Source organism: Quercus robur, chromosome 6, assembly GCF_932294415.1.
Source record: "Quercus robur chromosome 6, dhQueRobu3.1, whole genome shotgun sequence".
Classification (NCBI taxonomy): domain Eukaryota; kingdom Viridiplantae; phylum Streptophyta; class Magnoliopsida; order Fagales; family Fagaceae; genus Quercus; species Quercus robur.
In genome coordinates, this window is record NC_065539.1 from 4,161,132 (window position 1) to 4,173,729 (window position 12,598).

At 33.8% G+C, this 12,598-nt stretch overlaps 1 protein-coding gene across 1 annotated transcript; it reads right to left on the bottom strand.

The window, feature by feature from the left end:
• Positions 1-3,605: 3,605 nt before the first annotated feature.
• LOC126732376 (cyclin-dependent kinase C-1-like) lies at positions 3,606-10,196 on the bottom strand. The gene is made up of 12 exons (XM_050435173.1): positions 9,903-10,196; positions 8,554-8,635; positions 8,307-8,397; positions 8,163-8,192; positions 7,888-7,997; positions 7,726-7,798; positions 7,503-7,623; positions 7,247-7,364; positions 5,821-5,960; positions 5,661-5,718; positions 4,807-4,877; positions 3,606-4,502 (listed from the first exon to the last, which is right to left on the bottom strand). Exons 1-12 carry the CDS (start codon positions 10,010-10,012, stop codon positions 3,956-3,958), a joined length of 1,551 nt encoding a protein of 516 aa, XP_050291130.1. The 5' UTR covers positions 10,013-10,196; the 3' UTR covers positions 3,606-3,955.
• Positions 10,197-12,598: the final 2,402 nt, after the last annotated feature.

Here is a 12,598-nt window from a genome sequence, read left to right on the forward strand (position 1 = left end):
GTGATGAGTTATGGAAACTGAAAACACATTTTAGATGTTTTCAGTTTTCATAACTCTATTTTCAATGGCATTTCCGTAATTAAAACTATATACTAGGTCCCACGGTCAGAATCCAGCCGCAACTTTTGACCCTTTTTTTTTTCTTTCTTCACTGGGCTCGGTGAGTTTGTTTCTTCATCTTCTTTTTTTCTTTTTCCTTTCACACTAGGTGGCTTCTTCTTCTTCTTTTTTTTCTTTTCCCTTTCACGCTGGGTCTTGGTCTTCTTCACTAAGCTTTTTTTTTCATCTTCTTCTTCTTCTTCTTTCACTGGGTTCGATGAGTTTGGGTTTCTATTTTTTTTTTTTTTTTCTTTTCACTGGGTTTGGGGAGTTTGGGTTCTTCTTTTTTTTCTTTTTTTTCTTTGTCCTTTCACACTAGGTGATCTTCTTCTTCTTCTTTTCTTTTCCCTTTCACGCTAGATTTGGTCTAGTCTTCTTCATCTTTTTTTTTTTTTCTTCTTCTTTCACTGGGTTCAGTGAGTTTGGGTTTCTGGGTTGTGTCACTCTGGATGACAGAACACACTTTCTAATCTCTGCTTTGTTTAGCCGAGGAGATATTCCTCCTCAGCCTACCTTCCCCAGCCCTCTCATTCGTAGTTTGCTCATGGAGTTCTGAGTCTCACATCTTCATTATTGTTTATCTGTCCTCAGACTACTAAGCATCCTCAGACAAGACCCAAGGCCCAACATATATTCTTGGGCCCCTTATCCCTACAATTATTATTATTATTATAAAACTAATGATGAAGAACATAAAACTAAAATCACCTTGAATTTTTTTTTTTTTTTTTTTTTAAGCAAATGTGTGGGAGGGAAGGGTGGTAACCTCTAAGCGCCTAAAGCAATACAAAGGGAGATAGACACTAACACCTGGTGTATATAAAATTGAGAATTGGACTTGGACTTGATTTGGAAACTTCCTATACCTTCAAAACTGAGAATTTTTATTTGGAAATGTGCTTACAACAAATTACCAACAGGGGCCACAATTTTCAGACATACAAACCCAAATGCCTAATCAGGTCTTCGTTGTGGTAACAAAGAAACATCCCCACATGCTCTAAGAGACTATACTTTCACTAGAGCCTTTTGGTTAACTTTAGGTCAAAACAATCTTCCTCAAAAACATTTTCCTATCCCCAATTCAGGATGGTGTAGAACAAACTTAAGAAAAATTGTTCCTATCCATCACATCCCTTAGAGAATTTTCTTTGCTTTCAATATCTGGGGTTTGTGACTTGCTAGGAATGCCTTAATTTAACAGTATGATAGTTGAACTATGGGCAATTAGACATGGTCTTAAGATATTATGGGATAGGGGATAATGTAATGTTTAGCTCCAATCAAATTCAAAATTGTCTATAGAATGGATAACTTCACAAGTTAAAAAATTTCCTTATAAATTTACTAATTTGATTATGGATTGCAAGTAATTACTGACCCGAGATTGGGAAGTGCACTCTAGTCACTTATGGAGAGAGGCTAATGGTTGTGTTGATCTTTTGGCAAAGAGAGGAGTTTCCAACACAAGCATATCTACTATGATTCATAGGGGTGGCAAAATTGGACACGACCCGCGAATCAGATACGACACGACACGACACAAAATTAACAAGTTATAGGTTGAGGCTTAATGGGTTCATGTCATATTCGAGTTGACATGACTGACCCATTTAATAAATGAGTTGAGTTAGTGTTCAACACATAGAACCCGTTTGACCTGTACGTTTAACCCATTTAATTAAATGACATTTTACCAATATATCCTTCAAACTCTAAGTATATAAACTTATTAGTTGTTGTAGTTTATTTTCTTTAACATATTGTAATTGACTATTTGTGATATTAGGATATGCTTTATTTTTGAATGATTATTTGTAATGCAGTTACTCATTAATTCTGAATTTTATAATAAAAATATTTGTTTGTTTGTTTTTTCATAATTTTTTTTTTTTTTTTGATAAAATCTGATAAACAGGTCAACACAACTGACCCGTTTAATAAATGGGTTGTATTAGGGTCAAGGAATCTTAACCCGTCTAATAAATATGTCAGGTTAGTGTTAACCTATATAGTTAGATACTCATGAGTTGACACGACATGAACTCAACACACAAACACGAATTGCCACCCCTATTGATACATGCCCAACATTCCTGTTTCAATGCTTCTTCTGGGACTCCATGGATTTCAAGGCTAACAAATTTGCTTCTTTTGAAGAAATAAGTGTGGAAAATTCCTGTACTTCATATTTGACAAGAACCATCTAGCTTTTTTTTTTGGTTTTTGTTTTGTTTTGTTGGCTGTTGTGGACCTAGATAGGGGTCTGTTAGTTTGTTGGTCTATTTATATTGTTTTGTCTGGTGTCTCTATGGAGCCTCTGTTCCTATTTGTACAAACTCTATTGTTTTGGTAATGAATTATGAATCTCCTTTTATGCCCAAAAATAAAATAAAATAAGCGAGAAATACATAACTGTAATGGTGATAGACGGCACTTTTGAGAATTTTGAAAATTTTATAAACCGTGTATATCCCAAAAAAAAAAAAAGTTAGTTTATTAATTGAAAAATAAAATAATTCTATCCCACAACAAAAACCGGGTATATCCACACACATGCACACATGCTCACGCGCGCGCACATAAAAAAAAAAAAAACAAAAAAAAAAATAAAAAAAAAAAAAGCGCAATAAATGTTGGTTGTGAAACTCGAATTGGACTGGGTGGTATGACCCAACCCAAATGCCAGTTTTAAATACAGTAACAATCATTGGGCCACACACCTTTTGTCATGGGAAATTATTATAATATATGGACAATTTATAAATTAAATTTATTAAAAATTAAACGACACATAACAATTCAATCTCGATTCCAGTTCAACCTCAAAAAATATTGAACCTCTCTCTCTTTTTTGGTTCTTTAAACAGTTTAATTTCAAAACCATGGTTTCAATCACATTCAAGTTATTCAACAACAACCAGAAAATAAAAATAGTTGTTAGTTAAAAATTTAAAAAAATAAAAATAAAAAAGTGTTAGGCTAGACGAAGCAAAATAAACCATGATGTTCTTATCCCATAAAAAAACTTTGTATATAAGTGGGTAAAAAATGATCCCAACCGTCCAGCTTTTGTGTCTAACCAAAGAATTAATAAAACGGTACAAGAAGAGTTACTAAGAACAATTAAGTTGCGTATATTTATAAAGTTGCTACAATTTGGTACACTCGCTTGACAATTAAACAAGAGCAATCATAAGTTCTAAGTCCGACTTTTATTTAAAGCAATATTTGTTTCACAGTTATTTTATTTCTTTTCTCAAACCAATTTTTCAATCTGAGTGGTATCTCTTCCAAATAAGAAAAGAACAATGATCAACAATTACCATCGAATTAGCTGGAAGCACCCAAAAATATATTGGGTTCCAAAATGGACCATTCACTCCACTTTTTTCCATCTTGTCTGTTAGGATTTCTGAATAGACTCTTGGCTGAAAACTGCTACTCAATAAATAAATAAAAAATTATTCATGATTCATAGTTAGGTGACATAAAGATTGGAAAAATGCGGAACAGCCAAATGACAGTTTCATATTGATTCATTGAATAAGAAAAACCCCATTGGGAAATTGTCATAATTTCAACTTTTTCACCAGCATTACAACTTCACCACACTAATGGAACAAAGGCGTACGAAAAGCTCACTAAAAAATGAATATACAGCATTAGGGTCAAGAAATAATTACTATAAAACACCACTCCAAAGCTTACGAGTTCTTCTGCCTTGCACAATTGCAATCGCATTATGAGAGGAGGCCAAAATTAACCCCCCCGCCCCCTATTTTTGTCTCTCTCTTCTGGATCATATCTATTCCGTCAAAATATCATCTCCATTCCAAGCACTGGTTCTCAACTGTTATTGCTGCCAACCACCATACTGTTGATTACGGTTACCACCCATCGGGTTTGGACCTCTACCACCAGCTGAACCTCCAAATTGACTACTTTGGGAATAATTTGGAGGGCCAACTCCATAACCACTAGCAGCTCCTCTTTGACCAGGAGCTGGCATTCCACTCCCCGCATATGGAGGTCCCCGGCCTTGCGGTGGATATGGCCCACCACTGTAGCCTCCAACTTGAGCCCCACGATTTTGGTTATACCCCCCACTCTGGTTTCCACTAGGAGGGTACCTATTTGGACCTCCAGGAGGACCGCGTGGCCTTCCATATTGGTGATGACTAGGTCCAGCAGACACTGGAGGCTGTGGATTATTAATGGGATGATTAGGCCCATGCCAATGAGACGGATGAGCTTGCCCGCCAGTATGTTGAATGGGAGGCAGGCGGGTATGCTGCTGAGGGTGCTGCAATTTCTGTCTCTTTGCAGTTTCTTCATTTTGTCGCTGCTGCTGCCTTTTTTTCTTTGTCTGGAACTCATGTGATGATTCATACTTGGGCAGGCTACATGATCCAAAGACAAGCATATTTCAACATAGTATAAGACTTTCTCGCATGCAAGGGAGATCACATGTTTGATAAGCAGACAACAACAAAAAATTATGGAAATTTTTAAAGGAGTTCAAGCACAAAGGGAAACGTCCATGAAAGCGCAGGAGAGATATCCAAAAATTGTTTCCTACAGGTGGCACCACACAAATGTAGTTGTTCCCCATGGTACTCTTTATGCGAATGATATGTATAAATTAACCTCAGAAATCCTTGTAGGCAATAAGAGGCATGCACAAAATAGAGATGGGAATCATACCTCTTAGGATCGCAAGGTAAAGGATCATTCCAGAAATACTCTGCAACTAGTGCATCCTGGGCAGTTATTCTCTGCATAAGCAAGAGATCAGTACATAGAAAGAAGGCAAAGTAACAATGATAAAGGTAACAGTAAGGTGATGAAGAAAATTGTCTAGGATGTTAGAAAGAAGGTATCTTTTTGGGGAGAACAGGATAATCCCAATACTAGAGATGGGTATTAGCACTCAGAATCTTCCTCTAGAGTTTATACTACATAATTTTCCATTTATTTAGCTTTTTGTAGTTTGCTTCTCGGTTAGCGAGTGACAGGGGTTGTTACCCAGTATATTTTGCACTTCATGTTGTTCTTTTAGCATCACCTCTCCAGCCCAGAAAGATTTAAAAAAATTAAAATTTTAAAAATAAATAACGATAACAACAAGGGTCATTTGATTTTGCTTTTGTATGAAAGAAAATTAAATCCTCTATACTATCTACTCATTGCAAGTTTGCAACTGCTATGGAAAAGGCTGGCAGCAGGTTTAACACATTAATCAAATACAAAGAACCATCCGGTAGATCTAGTTCTTGGGAGCCAGCCCTATAAAAGCTACAGAAAAGTCTCTTTTTTTTATAAGTAATTCATTAAAGCTTCAAAGCTATAGAAAATTGCAAATTCATAGTATATAAAAACAATTCAAATTAATTTAATTAAATGAAGAATTGCAAAAGAATATTTTAAGCAAATGGCAACAGAATACTTGGCAAAAGATTGACTACCATATGAAAATATTCAAAATCCACTGAGTAACCATGATAAAATAAGGATCTATTATAGTAATGAAAGGAACAAATCTAGAGTTTCATTGATACCTTTTCTGGATTAAGAGTCAACATGCTGTCCAGTAAATCTAGAGCATGGCGGTCAAAACTGTAAACCATAAATTTTATATCAGATTTAGAAAATAAGTACTCCAGTATCTTGTAACTGCGATTTGTTTTAAGAAAAAAACATAAGTCTTTGTTTACTTACTGTCTGAAAACCTCTCTGATGCGTCTCTTCATTGGTCTTGATGGCTTGAAATTATTATACCAAGGCATCTTTGAAACACCAGGCCAGTTGAGCTCATCAGGGGACCCACAAAGCTCAAATATCTTGTTCAATTGCTCAGGCTACAAAAATTGTGTAGAGATCATTTCAGATCAAAATTATCATCATTCAGAATTACTAGATAGAGAAGTGCAATGCCATGTATCATCATTTAATCACATCTAAGGTCAATGGTTTCCTGCAGGTTTCTCTCACTAACTTCTATGTTTTAATAATCTCACATCTACAAACCAACAAGCTCATGCTTAGTTGTAGTAAAGTCCTTGTCAACTGAAGGTTGAGTATTTACTATTTAGCTTCTCAAGGCTTAGCAGAGTATAGAGGAATAAGGAGCCAAGGATAAATACACGTAATGTCTCTTTCTTCACAACCCAACTAAATCTTAATCCCAACTAACTGGAATTAGCTACATGAATCCTTTTCCAAGATAATTGGATATAGCTACATGGATCATCCCAACTATTTTTTCCTTTCGGGTTTTCAAAATCATGTTTATAAGACGTTACTAAGTTTATGCTGGCTGTCAACATACCGCAAGTCCTCTTTTGTCTACTCTTGTACAGCTCTAGCTGTGTAAAACAAATTATGACACTAAAAACCATAAAGGCATAGTTACTCTAACCCTCCTTGATTCATATTAGACACACACACATGTATCCCATTGGGAACAACTCAAACCTGACAGTAGGCAAAAGTCATAAAACCATCTTCTAAACAATGGTTAGTTAGCTAATTTAAAATAAAACAAGATCCAAATCACAATTTGATGGACTCATGTGATTATATCAACTAACTAGAACTAGTGTTCATTTGCATATGTCAGCAAATCTTTCATAGTGAAGAGCCCAACCGTTTAACCCAAGCAGAAGAGAAGCATCTCCAGAACCGTAATGTAATTACTAGACATCTTTCATGCAATTAAGAAAAAATAATCCAGTACTTCTCACAGCATATACTAATCAATTGACTGTCAAGAGTGTGATCATTGACTATCATAATATCAACTTCATGTTCACCAAAGAATAAAAATAAAGTGATTTTCAAATATGTCTTTTTAACAAACGTTCTGGTTTTAACCTTGACACATAATTTTGGTTTAAAACTATATTCTGTCAAAAGCATATTTGTCAAGAAAAAGGGAAAACAAAACTAAATTCCAATAATAAAAAAATTATGAAAAGGCAGGTTGTAACAATCCAAAAATGAATTCCAAAGCAGCCATATTCACTACCATTTTACACCGCCAACAACACTGTATGTAAACTATGAACTAGAGAGAGCCTGCTTATGCACATCATTCTGCTTCTGCATGCTAATTATCAGACAAAAATTCAGGAACATATCTAACCTCATTTTTCCCAGGCAAGATTGGTTTTCCATTCAAAAGCTCAGCAAAGATACAACCAACGGACCACATGTCAACAGCTGGGCCATATTTTGTGGCTCCTAGCAGCAACTCTGGTGGCCTGCCCAAACCATAACAATCTGAACCAACTAAATCGAAATTGGGGATATTCTTGAAAACATTTAACGCCGAGTACAGGGAGAATTACACTCAAAGATTTAAGTATAATCTATATATTCAGTGTAATGTAACAACTTACCTATACCACAAAGTAATAACACGATTCGTAAGATTCCCAGTGTGGTCAGTAGAAAATGATCGTGCAAGCCCAAAGTCTGCTAGCTTCAAATTTCCCTCATTATCTATCAAAAGATTAGAACCTGCAAGAAAGGTATTACTCAAGCATAGCCCCAATCACATAACTTTAACAACAACGTTTAATAAAAATATATCATTTTAAATAATGAAAAAATAATGATAACCTTTGATGTCCCGATGAAGCACTTGATTAACATGACAGTAATGGAGGCCAGTTAGTAGTTGCTTCATATAACACTGGAAAAATGATAATAATAATCAGTAATCACTACACATTAGATGTTTAACTACAAAACATATACTTTTGATTTTTAAAAATATAATACTTTGATCTGGGGAACTGTAAATCTCAGCCCAGGACGATCAGCAAGGCCAGTCAAGTCGTGGTCCATGTACTCAAAAACCATGTATATGCCACCCTTAAACTTATTACCATCTGCAGTTCCCAAAAACATGCAACTCATGTTAGAAATTACCATCTATTGCAGAATTTAGGTATCAGTGACATTTATAAACAACATGGTCAAACACAGGGTTGAGGGGCAAGCAAGAATAACTCATGAAGCCAACTAATCTTGAAAGCATACAACAACTCTCTCACCTTGATTCCCTTGCTCGTCTGTCTCAGGACCTTAGAGACAATAACAATAACAAAAAACAGAAGGTATTAGCAAAATCGATTCAGTACTGCTGTTAAGAATCTACCAAAGATACAGTATCCAAAGCAGGCAAAACTAAAAAGTACCTGGAGAGGTCACAATCTCTTTCAGCTTAATAACATTTTCATGATGAAGCTTCTTCAGAATTTTAATCTCTCGAATGGCTGTTATAGGAAACTGCATAACAGGCCAGACAAATTATTCAAAGGAAATGTGAATTTGTGTGCATATGTATACACACCTATGTATTGTTAGGTAACAACGGCTTCATCAACCTTTGTGGACTGTAATCTGTATAAATAAAAACACATTGTACATGTAAAGAAAAATTACCCCTTCTTTTTCATTGTCCATGCGTATTTTTTTTAAAGCAACAATTTCCCCAGTTCTGATTTCTCTGGCCATATAAACTTGACTGCAAAAATACCACAGGGAAAAAAAATTCCGACATCAGAAAAACCAACGAACTGAGTTCAATTATAATCCAGAAAAATCCAGATGGGTAAGTTTAAGAAAATATCATTCTCTAGAGCATAGAGACAATACAGAAACTTAAAAAGACATGGAAATTATGTAATATCCTTGCATGAAACTTAGTCCCTGCTGCATTCCACAGTTAATGAGATAAAAGCTTCATTTTCATTAACAAATATCAAAACTCATAGTGCCACATCACAGTTATTAACTTAATAAAAAATCACAAATATCTACAAATAAATATTGAGACCATACTACATTGTTTATAGCTCTTTTCCTGTCTTCTTTAACTTGCCAACACCGAAGAGAATCTCAAATTTTGCAGTAACTCAATTAGTCATTGCCACAATGGCCATAGCTTTGCTTCGAATATGTGCCACCATCTACACCATTTCATGTATACTCAAACTTTTCCCTCCCTAAAACCCTTGATTCCATGAAACATGGAAACAAGCACATACAAAAACATTCCCTGCCTATATGGTAATTTTTTTTCATATAAGTAACCTATATGGTAATTGTTATCATTATTAGACCTAATAGAGAACAAAAGCCCTGGATGAAAAAAATTAATCATTGTCCATAACTCAAACCTCATTAAATCACTACAAGATTGAAAATTTATAAACAAATGGATGAAAAAAGAGGAAAATAATGCATATAGTAAAGGAGTGGCTCTTCAAGCATATTTTTCTTTTCCTTTCGCGTCTTCTCCTAGTAATTTAAACAACGACGACAACAACAAACCTTAGTCCCATCTTTTAGGGGCTCGGCTATGGATTCTCAACAGATTAGTCAGAACCAGCCACATGTATTCTTTCCTGCCATTCTATTCTATTTCTATCTGAACTCATAGTCTCTACTACTTCCTTTTTTTACCAGTACTAATAAATTAAAAACAAAAACAGCTTCTAGTTCATAATTCTTCTCTCAACAAGGATTGCTTCTCCATGTTTAGTTGTTGATACACACAGCATCACGATTCAAAACAGAGATACGACATCACAATCCAACAGAACCAAATACCCAAAAAAAAAATCTAGACTAAAGTTTCATCTTTTAGAATTTATACCCACTAGTACCACCAGTTGAAAAATCCAAAATTTACTCAAAAAAATTGAAAAACGAGAAAACCCCACAACAAAAAATTTAAATTCAAACTAAAAAAACAAACAATTCAAAAAAAGAAAGAGAAAGAGAAATACCCATATGTGCCTTCGCCGATCTGCTCCAATTTTTCGAAGCAGTCGACGCTTCTGGAACCCCATGATGGGTACTCCTCCACGTTCAGCTGGCCTGGTCCGGCCACCGCCATCTCTTTCTCTCACTCACTCTCTTGCTCTTGCTCTTGTTCTCGCTCTGCCTTCGATGCTTTTGATTTTCCTTTCCTTCTCTTGGTAGAGGTAATAGTAGAAAAGAGAAGGACAAAACTAAAATTACGAGCGGCTCAGGCCTGGGTTTGTATCTGCTATTGTTGGGACGCTTTGGAATTTGGTTAGTTTGGTCTTTTCATCTATATATACACATTGCAGAGATGGGTTTCGTCCAGGACTGTTGTTTACTGCACATGCTTTGCTTTTTTTCTTTTTTCTTTTTTTGTTCCTCTATAACCACTTTTCTTCTTTTCGCTAGCGTTGGCTGCACGTGCAAGGCACGTGCTGCCCTAATAATGAGAAAATTAATATAAATTTTGTGTGAAATCATAAATTTTGACTCACCTAATTTGATTATATTAAAAAATAAATTTAAGAATACAATAAAATATTACAATATTTTCATTTTTAGAATCTAAATAGATTTTTTTTTTATTTGAGAGAAATGCTACATTCATAACATTTTTAGAACAAATTCTAAATGACAAGTTATTATTGGTTTTAAACTGATAACATTGTTATTGTTATTCTCAAAACATTTATTTTCAATTGTAGTTGGTAACTGAAAACTTTAGGCATTATAACTGAAAACTTTAGGCATTATAGTTATAATGCCAGTTGAATAAACCAAAAGCACTGTAACTCCAGTGCTATCCATCAATAATAGCTTACCTATGATTTGTTGTGAAATTAATGTTAAAATGTTGTGGATTTAGCATTTTTTTTATTTGATATGTAAGAAACTGAGATTTCAACAATTGTGAAAATATTGTGAAAACAGTAAGTGTTGTAACATTTTTTAAAAATATTTATTTTCAATTGTGGTTGGCTACAACTTCATATTTTATTATTTTATTTCGACTTATAAGAAATTGACACATCAATAATTGTGAAAATATTGTGAAATTTGTTGTATCAGTATAACAATATAAATGTCAGCTTACATCAATATTTATAAAAAAAAAAAAAAAAAAAAAAAAAAAAAGACTAACTAAACCAAAGTACTATTGTAGCTACAGTGCTGCACAGTGCAAAAACACTAAGTGCCAAGACACTGTGCGTGCATTCGCACTTTTATTATAAACATTTATTTTTAGTTGTGGTTGGTCACAGTCTCATATTTTATTATTTTATTTCGATTTGTAAGAAATTGACACGTCAATAATTGTGAAAATATTGTAAAATTTGTTGTGTCAGTATAACAATATATATACCAGTTTACATAAATATTTAAAAGGAAAAAATAAATATATATATATAGGCACAGTAGCTACAGTGCCGCTTGGTACTGTAGCTATAGTGCAAAAATACTGTACTAACAAATGTCATAACATTTTTACAAAACATTTATTTTCAGTTGTGGTTGGTCACAGTTTCATATTTTATTATTTTGTTTTGACTTATAAGAAATTGACACCTCAATAATTGAGAAAATATTGTGAAATTTGTTGTGTCAGTATAACAATATATATAATAAAAAAAAAATACAAACGAAATACTAAAAAAATGCAACTACTATGCGGCACTATAGCTACTGTGCAAAACTTAAACAAAAGGGCTGAAAAAAAAAAAAAAAAAAACTCACGAAACAAAACATTGTTATAGCTACAGTGCTGCACAGTGAAATACGTTAGGTGCACACTGTAGTGGCATAGCTGCTTTTTATATATTAAGAAATAATCAATTGTTTGGTTATATTAATCAAAAAAAAAAATTGGTTATAAGTAATAACAATAAGGATAAAACCCTTTTGGATTGTGTCCTTTTTAAAATTAAAAAAATTTGTCCTTTCTGTTATTTATTATTTTATATTAAGATACCAACGTTTTTTTTCCCCAAAAGCTATATATATATATATATATACCAAATTTTTTTTTTGATAAGATATATTCCAATTTTTAACTGTAGCTGAAAGTCACAAATCCTTTTTTTAACATTAAGATTTATTAATTGAGTGTACTAGGTGATAAGTTTCAATACTTTTTTAAAAATATTAAAAAAAGAAGCGTAAGGGCATCTAGACTTGGAAGATCTTGTCTAGATGTGATCATGACAAAACCCTACCTTCTAAAACACTAGTACTTAGAAGCCTAGATGGTGATGGGAAAAGAGATATGTGAGAGTGAGACCACAAAATTCATGTGTGTATAGTTTTTTTTTTTTTTAAAAAGAGTTTCATCTTATAGTTTTCACTTCTGATGATTATGCTATTTATTATTAAATTCATATACCAATCGGTTTTTTTATAGGCAGGAATTGAACTCCAAATCTCTTATTCAACTATTGAAGACTTTATCAATTGAACTAACTGAAACTCACCATATGTGTATAGTTATCATCTAACACCAATTGTAGTAAGGATTTAGTAGCATCAATCAATAGGCATCTTGAAAACCGACTTTCAGTTATTGTAGGGTGATTGTAGACTAGGTAGAACTTAACTTTAGTATCCTACACACACAAACAAAGTAACAAAAGAGTTAAGCGACATTGGTGTGTTGCTTGCCCTAAGATCTTTTGACAGTGAA